Source organism: Grus americana, chromosome 9, assembly GCF_028858705.1.
Source record: "Grus americana isolate bGruAme1 chromosome 9, bGruAme1.mat, whole genome shotgun sequence".
In the NCBI taxonomy this organism is placed as follows: domain Eukaryota; kingdom Metazoa; phylum Chordata; class Aves; order Gruiformes; family Gruidae; genus Grus; species Grus americana.
The window spans coordinates 16617377-16636589 of record NC_072860.1 but is presented as its reverse complement, the minus strand read 5'-3'; the positions used below and the strand labels follow the sequence as shown (position 1 = coordinate 16636589).

The following is a 19213-nucleotide window of genomic DNA, read 5'->3' as shown; positions in this document are numbered from 1 at the left end:
AGATACCTAGGCTTTACACACCTGAATATCAGAAGCAGATGCAGTGGAGGACACAGACACTCACTTGGCCTTGATCTCCATGTGCCTCAGCTATCTCAAAAGGACCAATAAATTATATTCCTCTCTCCACCATGTGCTTGCCAGGTATATTTACAAATACAGATTTATGATGAAGAGGCATGGCCTCCAAGCAAGTTGTAATCCCCTCACCACAGCTCCATCAGCAGTCTTGGGCCAAGTGATTGCCTGATTACACAGTGAGGGATAATTCCCAGCTTCACTAGCAGCTCTATTTAGCCTTATATACTTAGAGGCTGAGGTCTCTGAAGCAGGTTTTGGGCCTTTTAGTGGGGTTTCTGTGTGCCTGTCTCAGTGATCTCCTCCTTTCAGCCACAGCCTTTTGGGCTGATTGCAATACAAACACAGGTAACAATTCTGGTAAGGCAAGACAGGCAGTGAGTTTGCTTAGCTGTCACTCCTGGGATGGATGCTATAGGTTTGTGACAGTAACTCTTCCAAAGGAGATTACCTGTAGATATTGGTACCAAACTTCCTTCCCAGTGATGCTTCTTTTTTATCGTTTTTTGCATTAATAAATAAGTGCTTAAGTTTAATGTTTTCTCCAATGCTAAAGACCTTTCCTTTCTCAGGAATGTGAAGGGAATAATCTCCTTTTATTTTCAATTGGATTAAATTCAGTAGAGAGCTTGGGAACCCATCTTCTCTGCAGCATTGTTTCTTATCAGGAAATGGCTTAATCATGAAAGACATCACGTACCTCAGCTTCAAGCTTTATGCTGACTCAGGCCGGATCCTGTTACAGGGTGAAGAGTGAGGAGAGAGTTTCTTTGACTAATAGATTCTTTGCTTAATCTCATTCTTCTTTCTCATTTACTTTGCTCTTTCTGTTTCCTTATTTTCTAGGACTGTGGTGGCCTCCTGTCTGAAGGGGACAATCAGGGCTGTTACCCTCTGGATGGGCACATCCTTTGCAAGACCTGCAACTCTGCTCGGATCCAGGCTCTGACTGCCAAGGCCAGCACTGATCTCTGAGTATCAACTGTGACCCTCCCCAGATGCCCGTTGGGGGATATTGCACAAGCTTTGCATGATTTCTTTCCAGCCTAGGGTCTGAATCTCTGTTTGGAGAAAAAAAAAAAAAGTAAAACTGGAAGGCCTTGGAACAAGAGGGCAGTTTGAGAGGCTGTGTTCAGACTGCCCATGACAGGCAGCTGATTTAGACGTGACTTTTCAGGAGGGCAGCGAGTGAGTCAGACCACCTGCTGTCTCTGCAGCTGATGGAGATACATAGTCACAGCACCTAAGTTATCTGCCTGTAGAAGGAGGTCTGAACATGGTCCTAACTATATTTCTGTGTTTTGATTCCTGTCTCAAGAAGTACTTGAAGGTAGAAGGTGAAAGATGGCTGAGCTAGTTCTTTTTCCCAGGTTATTTTGAGAACCTGACCAGTTCTCATTGAAGTCATGGGGAGCTTCCCTTTTGACTTTAATAGAATCTGGATCACCAGCAGAAGTAGCTCCACTGCCCTACAAGTCCTCCTCTCATCACAACTCACACAATGCAACTTCAACTGTACTGCACCTAAGAGTGTAGGTGTGACCTTGTCTCCTTGGGACACAGATTTGTTATCTATATCTTTTGTCTTAGGCCCTTACTTGTCTCCAGTCCCTTCCAGTTCAATAGAGTTTTTTCTTTTTCTTATGAAATTATATTTTGCTATTGCATAAATTTATTCAGTAGTGATGCTTCCAATTCACAATGTATGAGCAATCACAGAAAAATGTGAGCTTGCACACACTATACACTACACTACATACACACACACAATGTGCTTTTGATTTACCAGAGGTATAAGCCAATCGTGTCTGTTGAGAAGGTCTTTTAAGGATGTGGGGCTGGAAACACATTTTTAAAATCCCAGTGGTTAAAAACAAACAAAAAAAATTACTACACAGAACTGCAGTGCAAAGCGATGCTCAAATCTTATGCCACTCTCACACACCCCATTCTAGTGGGACCACTGGCAGTGTTGGTTTCTGAGTAGATGTTTAAGCAATAGAGTCTTGTTCCATCTCTGGTGTAGTAGAGTGGGGGGGTAGTTTCCTTCAACTGTAACAGAGACTGAATCAGGCCTTGGGATATGCATTTCTCTGATGTTACCACACATGATCTGAAGTTCTTATTAAAAAAATTAAGGATCTTATTTCAACAACAGCAAAAAGGATCCTTTTAAATACATGCTGTTGTTCAGTTTTTATCTTAAGAAAGCTTAAGAAAGGTATTAAACCCTTCTCTATGCCATTCCAGAAAGTAAGCAATTTTTTTCCTCTTTCATTTTCATCCCAGCCACTTAACTTCTTTCTGGTGAAATGTCATTGCAGAAGAGTGCTGGGCCAGCAGCATTTTCATCTTCAGCCCAGAATTAATACGTATGCCAACGTAAATAAAAGCTGGGCACAGATAATCTTTTTTTCTCATGTTGGTGGGGTTTTTATTTAGTTTGGTTAATTAAAAAAAATTTAAAAAATTAGAAATCCACAGCAATCTGAGCAGCTATAATATTCTTGTTCATGAAACCCATAATAACTAAGGTGCAAATTACATAGTGAGGGAGTAATTTTCACATCACTGAATTGACATTAATATCTTATTTGCAGATGTAATCAAAGAAAATACCTTTCTTTGCACTTAACAAATTAAGAAGCAGAACTAAAACAGTTGCAGGCTGATTGACCATGTAAGTGACAAACTGGCACTTTTCAAGAGTAAGTTATAAGAATTGTTTTCATGCTCCCACTGAAAAACAATAAGAATGTGGTATTTTCATCTTTATTCTCCATAACAGAAGCCTGATATAATTATACCCACTAATGCTGAAAAGAAAGGTTAGATGAGCTAGACTGATAGGAAACAAAGAGGAAAAATTGAGATACTGCAGCTCCTGCAAATGGTGCATTTCCTTTTAGTTTAGCACTAACCTTTATGGAAGAGCATTGTGAAATTTAGTAGTTTTAGCTGTATACAGTAAATTCAAATACAGAAATACCAGTCTGAAACCTCTGTTCCTTACATGGTTTATATGTTGGCAAACTCCAGCAGTGTCAGGGAAGTTTCCCAAAATTCACAGCTCAGAATGAATCCTTCTTTGTAGAAGGGTGGCATCATTAAGCAAAAGAAATCGTTCTCCACCATAGTGGCTGTGCTGAAGCAGTTTGCCTTTTTATACTAGATTGCTACCCTGGCCTTCAAGAATTTTACTGCCTCAGACATAAACATATTTTTGTGCACCATGACTCCTGCCAGGTTCCATCTGGGCTCCTGTTCCCTGAACCGTGGCACGTAAGGTACTTCTGAGCTCGCTTCTTTACATGCAGTCTGCACCACCACCAGTCAAAAAAAAAACCCTCGCAACTATCGAGCAAATCCAGTTTGAACTAACCCTACAAAAACAGTGGGGGTCAGAGGTGGGATCGTTAACACCATTGTATCCCTGTGGAGGATTGTACGTTGGCGAGCACAGGGAGGGACGTGATGCACTTGAGTGCGGAATAAGCCGTTCATCAGGCAGCAAGCGTAGCTCTGATCTTCCTTATTCTTGTTAGTGTAAATCAAGTGACTGTTGAGACTCTCCTGAATAACACTGGGGTAATTGATGGAAATGAGCTATTGTGCCTCCCTGCAGAATGTGGCCTAGACTAAGGAGGACCAAAATCCAGAGCCTTTCGGCTTTTTATGGCCCTGCCAGAGGCTGGACTTGGAGCAAGTCATACGGCTTCTCGTCTTCTGCCCTCTGCACAAGAGGGATTCTTTCCAACTTCCCAGGGACGTTATGGGAATTAAACTAATTGCAGATTGGCCCAAAGTACTGATTTTTGGAGTTCTGTCTTCTCTTTCCAGAAAAGTTTGCTGGTATGTAGGTTTGGGATTGCAGCCCATTTCAAAGCTAGGGGCCAGCCAGGAGATCTAGATCTGAATCCTCTGTGTTATTAGGGTGCTGTGGTGAGTTGGGCTAGCATGCAGGGAGGTGAGAGCCAGACTTTTCAAGCATTAAATACTCCATGGATGGAAGATGTTTGACAAAGATTGAGCAGTGTTGCTATTTGAGGTACTGTGGCTAACTTCTAGACCTGACACATCTGGGCAAAGGTACTATCGTGCTTTTGTTTTCACCCCTAAAACACCAAAGCCATCTGCCTGTTGGAAAGAGTGAGCATCCAAAACACTTTTCTTTATGTTCTGTAATGCATGTGGTTTTGGCTTCTAAAATTGCTATAAATATATTCAGAAGATATTGCGTAAATGTATATACATCACAGAGGCTCTCATCACCCGCGTGTGTATGGAAATCTCCCCTCTGATGCTTCAGGATTTAATTAGAAAATGCTGGTGGACTTATCTCAATTGCACTGCAATTAAGAACCACTGGGATATTGCTTCATCACAATATTTATCACATATTTGTACTATATCTTGTTTTATCTGTTCCAAAGAAGGAGTCTTTTTGCCAAAGAGACCTTGCTTTTCTTAAGGTGTGCTTCTTAGCCATGATAAAAATTCATGTCATCTGTGGCAATGTCCAAACTGTTCCTTTCAGAAAGAATTGGAAGATTATACAGACAGGTCTGTTCAAGTCTGCAGTTTTTGCTTATGCCACTTCAGCGTTGTCTAGCATTTGTTGTTAAGTAGGGCCTGATCCCATGTTTTGTGTGGCCAAACGGGGTCCAGGATCAGGCCCTAATTTAGCAAAATATTTAAGCCCATGGGGTTAGTTTAAGCACAGAATTAAAGCCATGCATGGTGTGGTATAAGCCATGGTTCTACAGTTGCTAATACCAGACTGATTCTGTATCACCTAGTCATACAGATTTGATCTGGGTAGGATGTGAGCACAGTCAAATTTCTGCCAAATTACCCAGAACACATGAAACGGCTCCTGTGTCGCCCTTATGCCAACGGCAGGAGGGCACCCGGTGGCTGATCCAACATGGCATTTGGGCTACAGGAGGATGAGTTATTACAAGATCAGTGCTCCGTGTCAGGTGGCTGTGGCACTTTTCATGTGTCACAAGTAGCTCTACAGTCAGATTTACTGTATCTTTGAATCATGGCTTTAAAACTGTCTACTTAAACTTTCTCCAGAAGATTGGGTTGCCTTGGTTACAGCCCAATCCTTAAGCATATCCCCAAGGCTAACACTAGTATTTTATGAATGTGATGGTTTTATTGTCACTTATTTTAATCACTGCCTGAACGTTGCTTTTTAAAACAGAAAGCAACACCATTGCCTTAGCCTATCAGATAATGCACCTTTAATTTTGTTTTTGGTTTTTTTTTTAATATTTTAATTCTTAGATTTTTATCACAGCTGCAAAACACTTGGGTAATGACTTAATCATAGAGGTGTGGGAGTACCAGAGTGTTTAGCATAGTGAACTTTACATAATAGTGTTCATGCTGACGGCAGGAGCGAGACTTTCATGGGACACAGGCCTTAAGTTGACTTTCTGCCTATCAGCAAAACGTGCCTGAGAAGAATGAGAAAAAAGTGTCTTTTAGAGAAATGGTGATCGTTGGAGAGAATATGCAATAAGTCGTACTGAAATCTCTTTGGACCTGTTACGGCTGCTGTCTGGCCATGATCAGCCAAGCCTAGCTTAGGTTTGATAAACACTGGTTCCTCTTGGTTTTGAGAAAGTCTAGCAGATGAGGGATACCAGGACCCCAGAGAAGGTTCTTGAGGGAAATCCCATGTCTTTGCCCTCCTTCAGCATCAGAGAGAAATGTTAGACACCTGGTGCTTCAGCTGAACAGCTCAGAAAGGATTTGAGTTTGTAACTGCTTTCTGTTGATATCTGGTTCCTGCAGTTGGTTCATCATGTTGGTTTGCTGTTTGTTTACTGAGTTGGGTTGATCACACCTCATATAGACTTCCATACTGTAAGTCAGGGCTATTAGAGAGAGACAGGCTGAAGAATTTCGCTGTGGTGAAATGCCCGCGAGAAAACACTAGTGATGGTAACTGAGGCTTTGTTGCCAAAGGATAGCAAGAACTACTTAGTACTTTTGAGAGGTTAGCAAAGTGCAGACTGAGAGCTGTGAGAACATTATTTCCAGTTCGAGCTGGTCACAGTTTTTACACTAAATTATGTGATGTCAGAAGGGCCATTTTTTAATGAGAAATTCTTTCTTTTTGCAATGTTATCCACAACCGGGTTTTTTTTTCCTTGCTGTTATAATTAAAACCACATTGAATTTTTATCTAAATAAATTTCAGAATTGTTAACAAATATTTTTGTTTCTCAAAAACCCATGTCTTCTTTCTCAGTTTTTTATAGTTCTTGGACTACTTCTGCTGGTAAATTAAAGTTTCTGTGATGATTTTGAAAACTTCTTTGGATAAAAATTCTATTTAAAAACAAGCACATGTGTTCTTGAAAAATGGTTCAATATTGGACCTGGTGAAATAAAAAAAGCGTTGAAACTTTTCACAAGATTTTTTTTTCCCCCCTATTTTTAACTAGTTTTGCTAACTTTGAAGTCACTGTTTTCTTTGTTAGAACAATCCAAACAATGTGACTCTTCTTAAAATAACAGTGTTACTTCTGTTGGGTTCATTTTTTCTTTCCCATCTTAAAGCCATGGAGTAGCTGGCTATGGGGAGTGCCGGGGTCTTTTTCTGTGGCAATTACAATTTTCTTCTTTGGGTTGTTTTTTTTTCTCTTCCCCCCTGAAATTACTGAAGAATATAAGCACATCACGGCAACTGCTGTGAAGATCAAGAGATATTGATTGAACTTCATCTCCACATACCCTTCTGGGCTTGGGAATGGTGTTTCTCCTTAAACATTTCTAGAAATACTACCTGACTTCCTCAGCATTTCAAGTTTAAATTTGCAACAGTTGATTGCCCAACTGACATTTGGAGCATGAGAGAGTGTAGACTTTAAACTTGTGAAATTGTAACATTCACCCAGCATCTAAAAATCTAAGGAAAAAACCATAACCTCAGTAGGTTTCCTGGTGGATGTTAGGGAACAGCTCTCATTGCAGCCTGGAAATTCTCTGCTGTGATCTGAAAAAACACTAAGTTCAAACACTTGCAGACCTCTCTGGCATATGTACTCCCATGCACATGTAAGGTGGTTGTGGGGCTACAACTAAGTAGAAATACAGGCTGCAATATTGAGCATTGCTACTTGAACCCCACTGGGCTTTACTCCTGGCTGTGTATTCCTGGTCTCTTGGCTTCATGTCACATGTGGAAGCAATGGGGTTGATCACTGATCACTGGTATCAAGAGCACTCAGTTCAAACTCTTTTTTTTAATTTTGCTGTTTCTCCACATTTCTCATCATACCTAGATCTTTTAGAAAATGAGGAAGTAAACAGAAGCCCCAGGTGGTGGCATTACCTTTACATTTCCAGGGGTTAGAGTCTCTTGCTGGGAACATGACACTTGTCTCTGCTTTTTTGCCTCTGCCTCCCTTTGTCCGCAAACAGCGCTCTCATCTGCTTTTTGCATTTGCTTGATGTGCACTCATCTTTACAGTGAAGATGGTATGTTACTTACTTCTTAGAGGTATTGTGAGTCTTAGCTAGTAGTTGGAAAAACTTTTCCAGATCTTTAATCAAGTAGCTTTGTGCATCCATAGTATCAGTCGCCTGCCACATGGATATCAAAGAAAATGATTATAATTATTGCTTTTTAAATGATTATGAAATTGTGCCTTACTTTTTCAGTCATATTTAGCCATGTAATTTAGAACCGCATGATTGCAGGGATTTATCATGAAGAAATTTGTTTGAAGGATAGTTTGTTTGTTTTTAAATATTTTTTCTCCAAAACCAAATGTATTAGTTTTTCTCTTATTTTTTCCTCCAGTTTTATTCCTTTAATATGTTTGTGTAAAAGGGCAGCCAGAATTTGCATTCGTGAGAGACAGATTATTTGGTCTCGTATGTAGAGCTTTCATTTTCTTTTATGTTCCTTCAGGAAAATTCCTCTCTGCCCGATTACTCATACTTAGATGTCTTTAAATGCAGGCTGACCAGTAAGGGTTTTTTGTCGTTGTTTAATTTAGTGTGTGGCTTGCTTTGTGGGGTTTTTTTTGGTTTGGCTTTTTTTGTGTGTGTGTGGTTTTGTTTTTTTTTTTAATTAACCAGATATGGGGTACTGGGGGGAGGCATTGCACATTAATGCAGAATGTTAATGCTAATTTTCATAGAAAAGACAAAATTAGAGTCTTTCCCTGTCTCTGGTGCAGTTTTGTTACTGGTTTATGTACAACACTAATATTAAGCCAAACTGTAAAGGCAAAAATCTCAGAGTGACCTACTTCCATTCACCAGCAAGAACCCTTTGTCAGCTGACTCCTGTTTGTTCATTTTTAAATGTCGGATTACAGAACGAGCATCTCCTAAAGATGAAAGAAAACAGTGTTTTCATGTGCAGGAAATTTGGGGTTGCAGTAACGAAACATTTTCTTTCTGAATTTGGACGTCATGGTGTTTTAAGCTCCTGCCTGGAGCCTAAATCAATTTGGCCTCTCATCCCGTTCATCTCACTGGTGCTCCTAAAAGGCTGCAGCCCTGCAAAAGCTCATGCAGCATTTTTGGCTGCCTTCCCTTGCTCCCATTTGGTACATATTTGCACAATTTAACTGAGCTTTTCTTTCTGCTGAAGGTCAGATGCAAGCGATACGAAACACTAAACTTTATAAACAAGCAAAGCCATTTCAACCACAGCATTTTGGACTAGAATGGATTTTTAGGTGGCGCACTGTCTGCTGGCCTTTGGAGGGGAGATCCTGAGACTACATTGGACTGGAACAGGATGCAAAGCCACAACCCTTGTTTTTTTATTAAACTACTTACTGTAATCCAACTACACAGATTCAGCCTCACACTTCTGAAGAAGCTTCCAGCAGCAATGCACGTACAGGCACTTTCCCTCTTGCAGAAAGTGAAACTTTCCCAACCAGAGTAAATTTAACCTATTGCATAAGATGCTGGAAGTTTTGGGTTTTTTTTCCTTGGGATTCTTGCTGTAACCTCTATGTGCAGAGGATGAATAGCTTTTCTTTTTCCCCTCTTTTTTTTTTTCTTGACAAGATTAGATGTTGCATATTGATGAGCTAGCATTTCAAAGGTCCGTGGGGCTTTGGAACGTATTAAGAATCTCTGAAGTTTAATATTCACTATGCGTTAAATATTCAGAAGGAAAAATCTGCATAAAATGGTTTTTGATAAATACGTTCTAGGGGTTCGTTCTTTCTATCTTATGCAAGCGTTGTGGGGATTGTGGCTGTGCCAGTTTTGTTCCAAAGTGTCTTTTGTTAGAGTGTATCAGGACTATTTTGATCCCATTTGTGTGCCTAGTGCTTGTCCTGTATTCTTTTGTGGTTTCTACTGGAACTGTACAGCAAGCAGGTGGATGTGACCAAGGCAAAGGCGCAGCTGAGCATCTTAATTCCTGAATACCAGCTTGGTTGCTCCACTCCGTATGACAACTATGATTAGCCCAGTGGTCAGGCCTGGCTGAGATCCTTCTGGAAAGGTGCTCCACCCTGATTGGGATTTGAGGATGGAGAGAACGAGATTCTGGGTGCAGGAGCAAAGCAAAGTGCCATTCAGTGCATCTCCAATCTCACAGGACAGTTTCCCTTCCTTGGATGTCCCTCTTTGGTAAGAGTTTCAGCAGTAAGAGAAGTGCTTTTAGGAGAAGTCCTCCCTTGGGGATGCCCTATTTCCCATGGTGTTGAAAATGTGATTGAAGCTTTAGATGAGGAGAATCGATTATGGGCTGCAAACACGCAGCTGTTTTACTGTATTAACCCTTTGGTTTGCCTTATCCTTTACATCCCATGGTACATACCATGTTGTGCATGACAGCTGCTTTGGTCCTGCTCACACGTGGCCTTGACTTTGTCATGCCAGTCCCTGTTGAATCAGCGCCTGGTACTTGTTCTCAGGACAGCTCTGGCTTGGGCCAAGGGCATCTCACGCTCCTATGCAAAAGGTGGTGCTTTCAGGTTTTGGCTTACACATAACACAGCCCTTTCAATCTCACCTTTCCCCTCTTACGTATTCCTGACAGAAGTAGGATTTTAAATATTTTATAGCATTCTTCTTTCTTCTCCCTTTTTGCCAGATGCCTTGAAAACATTGTCAGATTACGATCTGGGTGGGGGTTTTCAGGATCGATTTCCTTTCCTTCTTGATTGCATGGTGTAGGTTTGCATTGAGGGTTTTTTCCTTTTTTCTTTTTTTTCTTTTAGTCTTACAGAACAGATGCCTTCAGTTTATGCAGACAAAGATTGACTATGATTAGAGCTAATCCAGGATGGCAGGATTGGACCCCCACAGTGAAAGCTAGAAAAGTGATTGCAAAAGTATTCTGTTTCTCCTTTATTAATTACACAGGAAGTTTCCACCGAAGGCTCATGTAGCACAACTGGCCTATGTAATAAGTAGCAGGGCCTGTAATTACAGTCTGTCTTCTGATCCTATCTGTGCTCCGACTTTCTAGGCACCGCAGTTCTATTTACATCTGTGTCTTTGTCACCTTTTAAATTTTTGATTTGTCATTAAGGGAAGGAGAGCACAAACCATGAGCCCTGCAGAGGTGCAGCGAGTCTAAACAAGGGAGTCGTCGTCCTTTTCAGGTATCCGCCTGACTTGGGACACAGAACAGAGCACGGGGAACAGGGGGGATTTTACCAGCCATGCAGCGGAGTGGGCTGCATGCCGAGTATCTTTCAAGATCTTGGAGTCTTTGTAGGACTGGAAATTCAAACCTTTTACAGGTCTTAACTAGTGTGCTGCCCTGTGAGGGAGTTTATATATCACCATTTCTTTGCTCAGAGCTATTTCTACAAGGATTTGGCCTTTCTTTTCTGTAAGATTCAGGGGTTTATGGTTGCAAAGAGATCCTTCCACATGTGGCACGAGGAGGGAGATGGCTTTTGGCATCATGCAGAGAAGCTGAGCTACAAATCCTGGTATTGATGTAAAGCAGGAGTAACTTGAGTGGAAGGGGGAAGGCAGTGATTTACACGTGGTTCAGTACCAGCTCTGAGCAGCAGTGAGCGCAGCCTCAGACAGATCAGCTCACTTGGGATGTCAATCCAGAGACCTGGCAATGAGTAAATGAGCTCCTTGTGAAAGTGTTTGGTGCTGGTCACTCTGGCAGTAATCTCTTGTCTCTTTGGAAACGTGCACTAAAGTTAGGGTAAAACTACAGAATGGTACCCCCCAGCCTTTTTCTTCAAGGCATATTCCCAGGGCTATGTTTGATCAAGAGGAGCGAAAGCCATTGTGCAGATACTATACTCTATGCAAAAAAAAAACAAAAAACAAAAAACAACAAAAAAACACCCACAATCCACTACAGATATTTTTAATGGCCATTAAACTGTTATGCAAATTGTCCCTTTTCTACAGCTTGCACTGTTACTTAATTATTTTTGGTCTGACTTCTGTTTAAAAAAAAACCCCTCAATTATTTTTTAATTTTTTTCTAACTCTACTTCTAAGAAAGTTGATGCTTTAAAGGAAAAAATCCTTACTTTCAAACATGGGTTTTTCAGGCTTCAAAATTAATAATTTCTACACCTGACCCAGTTCCTGCAGCTGCCAAAAATGAAAAGAGAAAGCTATTTAAATTTCTCATAGAACCATTTATCTCTTAAAATATGCCAAGGCAATTTGAGGTGGGGGTGGAGACTCAGCTATTTATCTCAGCAGCTTGATTTTTCTCTTTATGTTTCTAACTGTCAAGGGGAAAAAATGGTAGGAAGCTATTCTTGGGCTATTATTGATGTATTGTGTTGCCATTATGCAGGATGTCTGCTTTGCTATATACGGAAGGACATTAATAATAGCCATCTCCCCTGCCCCCACCCTCAGTTCCTCTTTGGGAAGATATGGTTTAAACTGGAGCATCTGCCGTGTTCAAATTGCTGCTCCCTCCTCCCCTTCCCCCAATTCATTCCCAAACTAGTTTTGGGAACAGGGCTAAGGGAATAAGGAGACGGGTTATATTTGCCATTTTTCTGCCTACTTGTGTGGTTGCTCCAGGCAAGTCATTTCCATGCCATGTACCTGTCTACCCTCTTCCTTCCTCTGTATTGCCCCTCCTTTCATTTTAAGTTCATCAGTGCAAAAAAAACCCTTTTCTCGCGGTCTTTTTCTCACAGTGGCTGGCTGGCAGAACGGGCTCAGCAACAGACTTCTGGTTTGTTATTACCCAGCATTTCATATCCAGAAACGTTGGTTTCTTCGTTATTTCCCATAAGCAGGAAAATGTACTCCTGTTCCCATCCCTCCTACCCCAGGTTTACAACATTGTTACGCAACTTTAAAGGGCTCCGTCCACTTGTTTAAAGACTTGGATGCTTGTTTTATTTTTGGAAGCAGAGTGTGTGGTGAACAGGAATAGTTTGATGTTCAAAAAATCGCCCCACTTCAGCATTCCCCTGAAGTGCAGGAAGTCCTGTCTCTGCAGGTCTGTGCCAGCAGCGTGACAGCCTGGAGAGCAAAGCCGACTTGAGTAGGAAAAAGACTTGGTGTGCCCCATTTCAGCTGTGAGGAGAGAGGGGTGAAAATAATAAACATGGCAAAAAATAAAGGACATAATTGCTCTGGGTTTTTTTTTAATGGCTGTTCCTACATCTCATGCTAATTTTGTTCCATATAACCTTTGCTTATTCAGCATTTCTGATAGTCAGGACCATGTGCTTTTTCGTGGTGAAATGATTTTTACTTGTCATTTGTTGTGTCCTAGTCTTGCTCTGGTCCCTGTATGTATGGAGCCATTTTGGTTTGGGCACTGAATTAAAACAAAGTTAGGAGCTCTGTCTAGGAAAACTCACGTAGAGTTTAGGGCCAGAAAATGCAATCAGAATATTTTCCAATTGTGATATAGGGAGGTTTTCCAAATATGATTTCTAGATGGCAGGAATGCCTTCATTTGGGAAAGTGCTCAGATTTCAAAATGAAAGGGAGATGGCCATTCAGTGTAGTTTCTTGTTGCTTTTATTGTCTTCCGTGGTGGTGGCCACGAAGAAAAATGCCACCCTCTGAAGCGTTCCCTAAACCAGTGCTGGAGCCCAGCACCTCCTGTGCAAATGTTTGCTCCAGCTTATCGCACTGCTGCAGTATGAGAGCAAGGAAGGCTGGCTAACGAAGCAAGGTCCACCTCATCCTTATTCATAGTCAGAGCCTGCTCCCTGTTGTGGGTCTGTGTCCAGCCTAGGGCTTGATCCTACCTTCCTAGTGCAAGTATTTTGCCAAACAGGTGTTTTCTCTCTGCTGTTAGCTGTGGGATTGTGTGCAATGATTAGGATTTGCAGGGAGGGAGGAGAAGATCCTGTTCCAATTAGGCTGCCTTTGTGCTAATTTTTCATTCAGGGCTGTATGAGATAAGAGCAGTTTTCACTGAGATGCACAGCCAGAGATTGTGGTTTGCGTTTCAACTATGTTGAGATGGTACCCATTGAAAATACAGAACTGGGACACTTTTTTACATCTGCCAGTGCTTTACTGACAGCTCTGTATGGGTTGGAAACCCCTTTTGGTCTGGCAAATGGACATTTTCTGCCTTGTTCCCTGAGCCTGATCTAGTTCTGTGCTTTATCCACCTGAAAAGCAGTATTTCTAATGTGCCTAATGACTAAGTAGCAAAGCACCTGACAAGCATCTAAGCAGAACAACCAGCAAGGTGAAGAGTAGGCTATTAACTGAGCTGCCTTTACAAAAAGTGTATTCTACCTTCTTCACTATGTGCCTTTTCAGAGACCTGCAGTGCTTCTTTATGGGCAGCAGAGAAATAGCCCTGGTGCCAAGCAGGGATGGGAACTGTGAGAATGATGCAGAACAGAAGCAAGAGGTTAATTTTGAGCGTCTGTTCTCCATTGGGCTAAGCAAAGCAATGGCTTTATCCCATCAGCACTGCTTGTCGTCTTGCTTAACACACGTCCTTGTCTGGTAGGCAACTGTTCAGTAGGGGAGGTACTAGGGTATATCTCCTTAAATGTCTCTGTCTCATCAGAACTCCAGAATCATTCATATCTGGAGATTTTATTCACTTAATATTGTCTCTTATAAGCTCTTCATTAATCATTTTTTATGTCATGTTAGAAGAGAAAATTTGAAGGTGAACCAAAGGCTGGATGTTTGATTGGTGCTACCGTATTAAAAAGGTTGATGTGCTCTCACTTTCAGTCCCCAAAATCATGTTTTAGAAAACCTTTCCCTGCTGTGGTCAGAGAGGAAATGCAAGGTTTATTGGAAATGCAGCAAAGGGAAAGGTTTCATGTTTTGATGCTCAGTACTGCACCACTGTGCCCTCCTTTGCTGTCCCTCTGGAGAGCGAGGACTGAGTATTGGTAGAGGTACGGGCAGACCAAAGTTACGCTTGGAGTTTCTCATTATCTCGCTAGACAGGATCTGCCTGGGTGAGATTTCAACTTCCTTAAGGGTCCTATAATTTCCCATGCCACAGCTTGTGTTTTGGACCATCAGAGAGACTGGAGGGCAGCCTTCAGTGCCTTCCAGTTAGAGAGACCAGGAGTACTAATTCTGCAGTTTGGTAAAGGCATTTTCCAGCTCAGAACAGCAGGGGTTTGTTGTGTTTCAGAGCCTAATCTCTCACGCTGGCTTTACCTATGGACTGATACAAGGGGGTCTGAACCCACACATGGATCATTCCAGAAGGATTCCTCTTGGCTAAATGCCCCGTGGCAAACGCCTCAAGGGCTGGGAGATTGGCTTAGCTCTTCCAAACTGCGAGGAAGGAGTGCCTCCAGGAACGTATTTGTCCTGTGTAGCTACTATGCTTTGGCCTATCCCTGCCAACTGTAGACCTGTCTGCTCTGAGCTTCACCGATGATGATGTTTATTGGATGTGCAGTAATTCACAGTGGATGACTAGGCCGGGTTTGAGGTGGTATTTCAGCTTTATGGCAGTTGCTGGTTTAGCCCTTGAGATAGAGAAGGTTTTGCATTGTTGCCTTTGTTGCAGTTTTGGGAGGGGAGTGTGACTGACCACACTTCTCCTTGTCCTGTGCCAGCAGACAGAGGCTCTCAGTGGTATGGGAAGCATCTTCCTTTTAAATGTGAATCACTACCCTAGGTATCTGGGCAAAAAAGGGGCACAAGGAGGCATTCCCTACATGAGGGATGCCTTCTGCTGCACACTCCGTGCCCTCAGGTCCTAATGAAGTAACATTACTTGAGTTTTTAGGGCTGGTCTCCTATCTGTCAGAGCTTAGGGGTACCAGTGTTTTACTCCTTGCTGAGCACAAGCACTACCCGAGTCTGTGAGTGGCCCGATCCTGCTGCCATTAGAGTTTTCCCGAATCCTGCGAGTTGGCTGAGCGCACCTCCTGTGAGCTGCTGAGTAGCCTCCCTTGTCACTGAACCCATCAGGCCACTTGTCTCCTTCATTGACTACTTCCACAGGGCTTTGAGGGCACTCAGGAAATGCAATCAGCACCTTACAGGGTTGGTCCGCTAGGTAATATATGAAGTTTTTTCTCTGGTAACTTGTGTGCATGAATCGAAACCCGTTTATTCCAGTTTGTTCTGAGGACAGATGCAGCATATACACGTTTTCTATATTTATAAATATATATAGATATATATATTTTGTTCTCAGCTAGTTACCTCTTCTAAACTGCAATTTTCAGAGCAACCGGCATATATTTTTTATTCAACACGTAAAATGACTTTTTACACTAAGAGAATGAAAGCTGGTTTAAGCGTGTTTTCTGTATTTTTATTATGCATTATCCAATTATATTGAGATGTATTTTCCTCTTTGCTCTGCTCTTTCAGTTGTTATCCTTTTTATCAGTTATGCTTTTCTAATGTTTTGTAAGGGAAAATAAATATGCAAAATCGCCAGATGCCTTTTTTCTTTGCAGAAGTATCACAAATGCTTTTTATTACATTTTACCAATCCAATAAACTCCTTATAAATTTCATTTTTGTTTGCTAGCGTGTGAAATTATTTTTTCAAGTTGAATGGTATTTACTTTCTCCCAACTTCCACCTGCAATTATGCTTCATATCCTCCATCTCTCTCTTTTGGGTTCACTGTGTGGCTCCTCGACATACTTAATTCAAGAGCCTCTTTTGCTGTTGGGTGAAGCAAGGATGCTAGAAATATGTCACAAGAGGCTACCCCCTGCTTGTACTGGCCATCTCTTGATGAGTTTTGCGCTGTTCTTAAAAACGTGCACCTCTGCAGTAGAGAGCACTCCGTTCCTAAACCATGAGGTAATCTGCAGAGGTGGGTTATATGCGGAGGTTGCCCACAAGTATTCTCAAATTTGAGTTGTGATCGGGTGACAGCAGAACCAAGCACCTTTCTTAGCAGGTGGATGGAGGAACGTTATTCAAACTACTATGTGGAAAGAAGTGTGGTTTGCAAAGCCTGTCTTTTCTAGGAAGTTGTTTCTAGCCTGTCATTGTGGTAAATAATCGGGATTGTTCCCGATCCAGTAAATAATCTGAATTGTTCCTGGTCCAGTCCAATCTGCTTCAAAAATACCGCTGATCACACAGACTGACCTTCACCTCTCCAGAGAACCTGGCACAGCACCAAGCCCTCACGGAATGCTTTCCCTGTCTGAAACACTTCAAGTGACAGGGAATTCAGTGTATCCCGGTAAGCTTTTCCAATCGCCATTTTTTACCTGCTAAATATTTGCACGCTGCTTACAGCCTCTGGTTTTCTAACCTTGGAACTCTTTTTATAAAAGCCCTTTGCTCGCAGAAATCATCTGTGCAGAGCTGCACAGGCTGTCTTCAAGGTGGGATTCATCTCAATGGACTTCAGCAGCCTGGAGGACAGTTTTGTTGTCCAAGGTAGTCAGTGGAGAAGGTCTGTTGTCTTTTCTTTAGGTGAGCACCTGAGACATGTTTGTTTTGTGTCTTTAAGGGTTAAATGAGATGAATACTGTTCTCCTTTCATATCAGCAAAAGTAGTTTTCTTAAAACAGTCTTTCCACAGAGTTATAGAAAGATCCCAAGGCACACAATACAGCTAAGCCCATTCCTCGTTTGTCACTCCCAACAAAATTTTATGTAGTGTCTCCTTGAAGACATCTGCAGGTGGAGATCCCACAAGATCCCTTGTCAGTCTGTTCCATAGCGGCATTGTCTTCACCCTCAGACAGTCTTTCCTACGGTCCAGGCTAAATTTTCTTGGCTGCAAATTAAATCTCATTCTTTCCCACCTCCAACGAACATGAAGGACATCTGTAGTAGGTTACGTATCAGGGGATGCTTTGTTAGCCATGGAAGGAGGCGCAAGCAGCAGCTTTGCTCCCAGCTCCTCCTTCCCTTCCCCAGGGGACTGTAGGAAGGGCCCGCGTTCTCCCTCAGGAAAGGACAAACTCTGCAGCTTGTTCCTACAGGACATGGGAGTCTGACCTCCCCTTCCCCAGGGGACTGTAGGAATGGCCAGTGTTCTCCCTCAGAAAGGACAAACTCTGCAGCTTGTTCCTACAGGACATGGGAGTCTGACAGCCTTTGTCTTGGCAGTAAAGGGAGTGTGATCGTGTAGGCTTTCAAGTCCATTCAAAGTGCTATATAGTTTTCCAAACTCGATATTATTACTTCCTTTATAGCACAAGGTATTTTTTCCTAAACTTGTTACGATGGAAAAGTTCCAGGGATATGTTGTCCACGCACAAATCAAAATGCATTAGCAGGCCAGGGGCCAGGGCCAAGGGTGGGGGAGCTATTAATTCGATAGTTTGGCACTGCTTTCCTTGCAATCGTAGGCAACGAGAATCCTTTGAAGACAATGAAAGTTTTGGGAGTGAAGTGTATCTAAAACCCAGGTGCCAAGGCTAGCTGTGCTGGGGGGTTAGGGCTGGATGGAGACGGTGTAGGCTATTTGGCAGCCCCACAGGTTGGTGATGTTCCGGGTCAAATGAAGGAGTTGTACAGCTGTGTTCTGATGTGATAGCTGTCTCCAGCTGTGGCTACTGTAGATTTAACCACCTGGCTTTAAACTAAGGTGGGTCTTGTATGTTTATCTTGAAATATCGAGGCTAACTTGCTGTATGACTTCCTCTGCGTCAGAAATGGAGTTTTATTACTGAGCAAGGATGACTTTTGCTTTCTAGTCAATTTTGAGAAGATTTTTGGGGCTTTGTAAGCTTCCTCGGGGGGGTTCAAAGCTGGGAAGAAACTTGGAAAGCTGGGGAATCTGTCCCCAGTGCCAGTCTTAGCAGGCAATACTGGTGTTCTGGGCAGGGTTCACCTCCATTCTAATAGTCTGGGAGAGAAGAGTCCAGTGCGAGCTGCAGGGCTTCCTCTGTGATAGATGGACACCTCTGAAGGGCCATTCCTCCAATGTCTCTTAGACACCTTCTTCATAGAAGGGTGAACTGTTTTCTGGAGATGCCTCTCTCCATTAACTGTCAAGGGGTGCCGAAAGACCAGCATAGACCAGACCTCTTGCTTTCAGACAACTGAAATTGGAGAAGATAAATGGATGCAGCGAGTGGTCTCTTTCGGTGCTCTGTTCCCCACAAAATGGCAAGTGGCTGCACAACGCAGCACCGCCCCTGCTGCAAAAACAAGCAGGGAAGAGGGGGGGCAAGAAGGGGAAAGAGGAGTTTGGGGCTGTCAGGAGAATTGCTGCTTCTGCTGTCAGTGTCACTTGTCACAACCTGCCAGGGTTGTGCAAGACAAAGTGCCACTCCTTCAGTGACACAGGGGAGCTCCCTTCCCCAGGGAGCTTTCGGGAGGAAGGCTGGGAACTCTCTGCCTCTGGACTGGACAGGATCCAGGCACTCCTGGTAACAGCGAGTCAAAGTGGGGGAAGCCTATGCCTCTTTTGCTGCTGAGAGTTTTTTGGGGACAATGTTTTATTGATACTGAATCCGCTTAAAATACACAAGGTCAGTCCTGGAGCAGAGCAGAGACGTAGCAAGTGCTTTCGAAGTGCTAACCGTGCCCCCGGTGCGGTGTCACCGGGAGATGCACGTGACACTGTTTTCCACAAGGTAAGGAAAAATAAATAAGCCCAAATCATTGCATAGCAGAATGGTCTGCTTTTTTATCTTGCAATATTGTTGATGTTGGACTGAATCTGCTGTCTTAAAGTATAAATATAAAGACGCTGCTAAATCATCACTATTTCAGCAACTAATTAAGGGGTAATGCTCATGGT

General features: G+C 42.5%; 1 protein-coding gene across 15 annotated transcripts in view; it reads left to right on the top strand.

The window, feature by feature from the left end:
• LPP (LIM domain containing preferred translocation partner in lipoma) overlaps positions 1-14081 on the top strand; it is a 344459-nt gene extending 330378 nt beyond the window's left edge. For all 15 annotated transcript variants that reach the window (XM_054834703.1, XM_054834699.1, XM_054834691.1 and 12 more), the window contains one exon: positions 925-14081. In XM_054834703.1, coding sequence (XP_054690678.1) covers positions 925-1053 — 129 coding nt within the window. In that variant the 3' untranslated portion in view covers positions 1054-14081. The remainder of the gene's footprint in view (positions 1-924) is intronic.
• Positions 14082-19213: the final 5132 nt, after the last annotated feature.